General features: G+C 45.9%; 1 protein-coding gene across 2 annotated transcripts in view; it reads left to right on the forward strand.

Moving 5' to 3' along the window:
• Positions 1-728: 728 nt before the first annotated feature.
• vps16 (VPS16 core subunit of CORVET and HOPS complexes) overlaps positions 729-7,336 on the forward strand; it is a 16,522-nt gene continuing 9,914 nt past the window's right edge. The window contains exons 1-16 of one of the 2 annotated variants that reach the window (XM_005735010.2): positions 880-935; positions 1,126-1,279; positions 1,410-1,498; positions 1,596-1,687; positions 1,766-1,894; positions 1,979-2,123; positions 2,213-2,328; positions 2,521-2,643; positions 2,732-2,787; positions 2,893-2,982; positions 5,775-5,946; positions 6,208-6,339; positions 6,436-6,563; positions 6,742-6,777; positions 6,857-6,965; positions 7,044-7,178. In XM_005735010.2, the coding sequence (XP_005735067.1) occupies positions 1,429-1,498; positions 1,596-1,687; positions 1,766-1,894; positions 1,979-2,123; positions 2,213-2,328; positions 2,521-2,643; positions 2,732-2,787; positions 2,893-2,982; positions 5,775-5,946; positions 6,208-6,339; positions 6,436-6,563; positions 6,742-6,777; positions 6,857-6,965; positions 7,044-7,178 (1,533 nt within the window). In that variant the 5' untranslated portion in view covers positions 880-935; positions 1,126-1,279; positions 1,410-1,428. Of the gene's footprint in view, positions 936-1,125; positions 1,280-1,409; positions 1,499-1,595; positions 1,688-1,765; positions 1,895-1,978; positions 2,124-2,212; positions 2,329-2,520; positions 2,644-2,731; positions 2,788-2,892; positions 2,983-5,774; positions 5,947-6,207; positions 6,340-6,435; positions 6,564-6,741; positions 6,778-6,856; positions 6,966-7,043; positions 7,179-7,336 lie in introns of both variants that reach the window. The other variant, XM_005735009.1, reaches the window with a different exon arrangement.

Genomic DNA, 7,336 nt, shown 5'->3' on the forward strand with positions numbered 1-7,336 from the left:
AGAAGGCACATGTCCCAGGTTCAGGGTGGAGAGAGGTATCAGGCAGGGCTGCAGCATCTCACCTCTTTTATTCATTGTAGCCACTGAATTACTTGCTATTACTGTCATAAACTCAAACATCAAAGGATTAGACATAAATAATCACAAATTAATAATAAGTCAGCTTGCCGACAATACAACAACCTTTCTAAAAAATAAAGAACAAATTCCATTGGCCTTAGATACAATAAAGATCTTTTCTGATGCTTCTGGACTACGCCTGAACCTGGACAAATGTGAACTCATGAGTATCCACAATTGTTCTCACTCTTCTTTGTATGATATACCTGTCAAAAATGAAATCAAATATCTTGGAATCTGGATCTTTATTTCTGTTCCTTGTTTTTCATTCTTTTTTTTTTTATTCTTATTTATGTTTGTATTGGTTATTCATCTTTTTATATTATTATTATGTAGATGTGTGAATATGGATGTGTATGTATGCATATGTATATGTATATATATGTGTGTGTATGTATGTATGTATGTTTACTTTCAGTTACTGTCGATTTCATTGTGGTGTATAGGAGATGTGATTCTGTTCTGATTGATTTAATATGTCGCTTGTCTCTTTGAGATTGTCATTGTTATTGTTCTAAATAAAGTTCATATTAAAAAAAAAATAAAAAAAATACTGCAGGCTCAGCTGTAAACACAGAAGTGCCGTAGAGGGCAGCAGAGCGCCCGCGGCGTCTGCCTGAATAACTACCGAAGAAGAAGAAGAAGAACTAGGCCGCAGTCAGCTGACCGGGCAGAGCGAGAGCTAAAGCTAACGCTACGTCCGGCCGGTGCACCGGGACTTCCTCCGGTTTGTTCCCCGGGGTACCCCCTCCTGAGAAGCGGATCATGGCGTTCATCACAGCCAGCTGGAACCCGCTGGGAGACGCCTTTTACCGGTCAGTGAGCGCCCACTGTGTCGGTCTTTCAGCTGCTAGCAGCGAGGCTAATGTTTGCTGACAGTCAGCTGACCGCAGCTCCATCCGTGTTATATACACCTGTGTTTTCTGCAGTTGTGTGATTGAGCTGTTTAAACAGAGAAATCAGCCTGTAACCTGCGCCTCTGCTTGTCATTTGACCCTGCTAAAGCTGGCTTCAGAAGCGTTTTCCCTTTAATGACGTTTCCTGAACACACACGTCACGTGAGAGGACTGACGTCCATGACGAAGTGAGCAGGAGGTTGTAGCCCATCAGAGTCAGGGTTTACTCAGGTCGGCAGGTGACATTTGTGTGCAAGTGACAGGTGAGCTTAAAGTGAGCAGAAAGTGACCGGAGGCTGGAATAGTGTTAGGCAGATAGGGGGAGGAGCCTGCGGGGGACCATGGGGAGGGGTTTGTTTACATTAATGTGTACTTTCCTGTGTACTACTGCAGTAAGACGGATCTGTATGAGATGAGCTGGAGTCTGCGTGATGGACTCAGAGACAGTCTGGTGGCTGCAGCTCCATACGGAGGCCCCATCGGTACAAACTAAATAAAACTTTATGAAACGCTGCAGTGAGATAGTTTTTTATAGTCAGATTTAAGGCTTTGACCCCTGACCTCTGTCTGACCCCTCAGCCCTGCTCAGAGAACCTCAGCGGCGTTCTCCGAGTTCTCGTCCTCAGCTGGAGATCTACTCTGCGTCAGGAGGCACCGTCGCCAGCTTCCCCGTGAGTAGCACCTGACCACACCCGGAGACCGGTTGGGTCTCTCTCTGACCCGTCTCTCTCTCTCTGTCTCCGTCTCAGTGGAAAAGTGGTCCAGTGGTCCAGCTCGGGTGGACGGTCTCTGACGAGCTACTGTGTATCCAGGAGGACGGCACGGTCCTGATCTATGACCTGTTTGGATCCTTTAAGAGACACTTCAGTATGGGACAGGTCAGCACACCTGAGTTTGTTCCTCTGAATAAATGAAGCTGCTCAGACGATGTCACCGATCAGGTGACCTCTATCTTTAAACAGGAAGTGGTCCAGAGTCAGGTGATGGAGGCCAAGGTGTTCCACTCTCCTTATGGAACAGGTATTGCCATAGTAACAAGCTCCTCCCGTTTCACCTTGGCCACCAACATCGATGACCTGAAGCTCCGGAGGTTACCTGAAGTCCCAGGTAACACCTGACTCACCTGAGATGGTGTTTTCACTGCCACGGTTAAGCCTTTCCACCCTTACCTGTCTGTCCACCTGTCTGTCCCTCAGGTCTGCAGGGAAAGCCATCCTGCTGGGTAGTCCTCACTCAGGACAGACAGACTAAAGTCCTGCTGTCCAACGGACCAGAACTCTTCATCCTGGACAACACGTCCTGCACTGTGGTGGTGAGACATGTAGAGACAGGTGAAGTCAGTAATGCTCAGTTTAAGATCGTTCTAACCAAAACCAGTCTGAGACGACGTTTGTCTGACAGTCTTCGATGGTGATGCTAATCCACAGCCAGTAATCTTCACACTCAGATTTGTCCTCATCTTTCTTTTACCTGTCTCACTGCCTACCTTTGTGTCTCTCTTCAGTGTCCTCCAGGCCTCAGTCCTCAGGACGGCAACATTGTCCACATGTCTGTGTCTTTCAGCTATAAATACCTGGCTCTCCTCACTGACAGTGGACACCTGTGGACAGGCTTGTCCACCCTACAGGTGAGCAGCTGTTCTGGCCAATCAGCTTTTCAGATATCTGTGAAGCATCACCTGTGGAATGACTCACAGGTGATGCTTCTGTATGCAGGAGAAACTGAGTGACGTCGACACCAAGAAGACCATGGCGCCCAAGCAGATGTTGTGGTATGTGTGACCTCTCGTTTACCTGTGCTCTTATTTATTCAGCTGCTCACCTGTCGAAGCTCTTCTTTTACACCCGTTTAACCTGGAGTTTACCTGTTTGCCCAGGTGTCGCAGACCAAAGAGCCAACAGCCATCTGTGGTGTTGATGTGGGACAGACTGCTCCTGGTGGTCGGGGTGTGTAATGAGACCATCCAGTATCCTTCAAACTTCACATCTGAACATGTTCAAATACACTTCAGGTGTGTTAAGGTTCTCCTTGGAGTTGTGCAAAGCAGCCGGTATTTGTATCTGTTAAGGGGGGAAAAGTATTTGTGTTTGTATTTGAGTAAAATTCAAAATAGGTTGAAAAATCAATTTTTTTTCTTGTTTATGCGTCTGATTTACGTTACAGTGTAAGTATTCTTTAATTATATCCATTATAATAAATATGGATATGCAATATTGGTTGGTATTTTTCCATAAATACAGCAATGAACATTTAACAAGGAACGTCATTGAAAAGAAAATAACACAACAGCCATTACCTCATCCATGGTTAAACCAACAATTAATAAAATATCATTGTGAACATTATGAACAGACAGAATTAAAAACAAATAATACTTCAAAGAACTGTTCTTCTGAGAGAACATCTTTCTAATGCACAGAACTAAACTTTATCAACCCCTGACTGGGAGATGTGGCAGAACAAAAGTTGTATTCTATATAATACTGTTAAACCAAAAGATGCAGCCCTGCTGTTGTCAACTGTCTGCCTAAAAACAGACACAAAGGGGTTTTTTGTGTTTTATGTTGACCATAACTCAACCATATTTCACTTTGAAGAAGATGTCTTCTGCCAACATACTCTCAGTTAAGTTTCTCCATGTAGTATTTTGTGATCACAAGCTTGTCCACATGTGAGGGCAGCAGTCTGGAGCGTTGTGGGGACAAGATACCTCTGCTTGTTGGGGCAGGTGCGATATTTCATTGCCACATGAGCCAGGGCTGCAGGGTCTGAGGTCAGTGATTCAGTGCTGTCCTCAGCTAAGTAGCTCTCAACTATCTTGCGGAGGTCATAGCACCAGATGAGGCAGATTTGGCTTTTTTGCCCGCTGGCCTCACTCTCAACTGAGGATGAGCTGGGTGCTTCAGGTACCCCAGAAATAGGGCTGTTCGATATAACGATATATATCGGATGGAGATTTATATATATGTCTATCATTTCCTATTACGCTATTGTTTGTTTCGTGTTGTCGTAAAATAAACTGTTTACAGAAATATTTTTTCATCGTTTTGATGGTCACTGTAGTGGCTATATTATTTTCTTAAAGTTCTCTCTTTCTCTTTTATTTAATATAACCACACTACGGACGGACAAGCGCCTGTTTTTATGCGTTGTCATTAGCAACAACGTCGGTAAAACCATCACGTGCCCTCTTGTTTATTTTCTACATAAACTTTTCACAATAAAGCTCAAGATCCTGTTGAGACTTTTCAAAATAAACTGAATCACGTGAAACAGTATGCAGAGAGTTTACGGATGAGAAGCAAAAACGGCCCGTCAGGTGCTCATGCATCAGTTAAAACACTCGACTCCAGCTACACGACGCCCAGCTGGAAACACTTCACGCAAGTTGAGCTGCCCGAGATTCACAGAATTTATAGAAAATGTTAAATTTTTGTGATTTATATCGTTATCGGACGATAGTGTCTTATATCGGGATATGAGATTTTGGTCATATCACACAGCCCTACCCAGAGACATCATCCGCTTGGAGTTCTGCATCCACCTCTGCAGACACATCTGCCTTGAGCCTGTCAAACTCGGATGACATGGGCAAGCTCTTAAATCGGGGATCCAGTAGGTTGGCTTTAAAGTAATGACCCAAGGAGTCATCAAAGACAGCCTGGAAGCGCTGAGCCAACTCAGACTGCAATATGGTCACCATTTTAAGTGCCTCGGTACATCCACATCCACCTTTAGGTTTTGAGAGCCTGCGCACAAGGGATGACAGAGACAGAGAACCCACATCCTCACACACAGTACCTCCCAGATCCATCTCTGCACTCATGGTAGTCAGTGGTCGTCTCTGCTCCAACAGTCACTGGAGCATGTGAAAGGAGGACTTCCACCTGGTTGACACATCATGCACCAATGTGTTCTTGGGAAGGCCAAGCTCTTTCTGGAATGCCAACGAGCTTGGTAGTTGGTATGGAGGTGCAACCACTTCGCGAAGCTTGCAAAAAACTTTTATTCTCCACTACTAAGTTGGGCATCAGGTCAAGGCAAATAATTTCTCCCACTGTGTTTGTTATTTGTAGTGGGTGGATGGGTGTATAAGCCTGTTTTGCATTAAATGCATCTAATATAGGTGATTGAAACTGACTTGCAGGGGCAGAACATGGCTGTGATGATGATTTGGTGCTGTTGGAGAGGTTGGCACACAGTACCAGGAGAGGATGCTTTAAGTGCATGTGATTATGCATAACAGATGTTGACAGATGTTTGATATCTCTGCCTTTGATGTGACTTTTGCACACATTACTTGTAACTTTGGTTTTATCTGCAGAACTGACTGTAAAATGTTTCCACACAGAACTTGAGCAAGGTTTTTGGCTACTGGAGGACACTGTGTGTCACTCACCTCTTTACACGTTACTCACTCACTCGTGCCCTGCGTTCTCATGAGGAAACGCAGCTTTTTGATATAAAGTTTTTCTTGTTCCCAAATACAAATATTTTTAAGTATTTGTTCAAAATAAGTATTTGTGAAAAACATGTTATTTGTGCCTTTCTGAATACCGTATTTGGGTTCGGCTCCACCCCTAGTTCTCCTGGAGCTCGCTCAAAAAAGTTCTCTTAGAGCTCATTTAGGTTCCGCTGGAGCTCCTTCTGGGTTTCTTGTTATAGCTGGTCATTTATAAACAAAGAATCATGTTCCGTGTTCGAGGATGTCCTCGTGAGTCATTCTCTGGTGGTTTGACCCTTGACCCCGGCCTTCAGGTATCCCATTGAGGATCCATGTGTTTTGGTGGGAGAGATGGATGGAGTTCGAATAATCAGCTCGTCCAATCAGGAGCTGCTGCAGGAGGTTCCTCTGGTCTGTCAGGACATCTTCAAGATCGCCTCCATGGCGCCTGGAGCTCTGCTGTTGGAGGCCCACCGGGAGTACGAGGTACATCATTCAGTACCACATTAGTACTACAATACTGTCCCATTAACACTGTAATACTGCCATAGTACAACATCAGTACTTGTAAGTCCACTCCATTACATCACCTTAATACTGTCATTCACTGATGTCCATGTACACATGTAGTACGGGTACACATGTAGTACGGGTACACATGTAGCACGGGTACACATGTAGCATGGGTACACATGTAGCACGGGTACAGGTCTGTCAGGCCTGACGTGTGTTTTTCTGTCTTTGCAGAAATCGAGTCAGAAGGCGGACGAGTACCTGCGGGAGATCAAGGAGCAGAGCATGCTGGGAGAAGCAGTCAGACAGTGCGTGGAGGCGGCAGGTCACGAGTATGACACCAACACCCAGAAATCCTTGATGAGGGTGAGAGCGTCCGTATGATCTGTTTTAGCATGTCAGGGTAATGCGACCTGCCCTGTACTATGACCTGTCCCTGTAATGTGGCGTGTCTCCCTCCAGGCGGCGTCCTTTGGGAAGTGCTTCCTCACAGACTTCAGTCCAGATCAGTTTGTGACGACCTGCAGGGAGCTGCGAGTGCTGAACGCCGTCAGAGACAGCAGCGTAGGGCTGCCACTCACGCACACTCAGTATCCTCTCAGTCTGCACAGGTGCATCATGGGAGATGCAGTGTGTGGTAACGTCTCACTTTGTTCAGAGTCAGGGGCTGCATCCCTCGTCACGCCGCTGTGACCCATTCTTAGCTTTAGGATTCAGCTCAGACGGGTGTGTTACCATGGTGATGAATTCCTTGACCTCTGACCTCAGATTCAAACAGCTGACTCTACAGGTGCTGATTGACAGGTGAGTGAACTCATCGAAATGTCTCTGAGATCTCATGTTACCCCTCCACCTCTCACTCACCTGTCTTTCTCTCTCTTAGGTTGGTGTATCGGCAGTTTTACCCATTAGCCATCGAAGTCTGTCGTTACCTGAAGATCCCTGATTATCAGGGAGTCAGCCGAGTCCTCAAACACTGGGCGTCATGCAAGGTAACTGTCTCACACCTCGCCCACCTGAGACTGTTTTCACATGACTGATTGGTGTGACGTGTTTGTGTACGTGTCCAGGTGCAGCAGAAGGACCTAACAGACGATGCCATAGCACGAGCAGTGTGTATGAAAGTGGGAGACTCACCTGGGGTTTCGTACTCGGACATCGCAGCTAAAGCTTATGAATGTGGACGAGCAGAGCTCGCCATCAAGGTGAATTCTACAGAGGTTTGGAGGGTTAATTTCCATAGTATGGTTCAGTGGTTCAGGCCGGAGTCTTTCTGTGTGGAGTTTGCATGTTCTCCCCGTGTTTGCGTGGGTTCCCTCCGGGTACTCCGGCTTCCTCCCACCGTCCAAAGACATGCAGCTTG

This window comes from Pundamilia nyererei, unplaced genomic scaffold (assembly GCF_000239375.1).
Source record: "Pundamilia nyererei isolate P.nyererei 1_Seehausen unplaced genomic scaffold, PunNye1.0 scaffold00061, whole genome shotgun sequence".
Lineage (NCBI taxonomy): Eukaryota > Metazoa > Chordata > Actinopteri > Cichliformes > Cichlidae > Pundamilia > Pundamilia nyererei.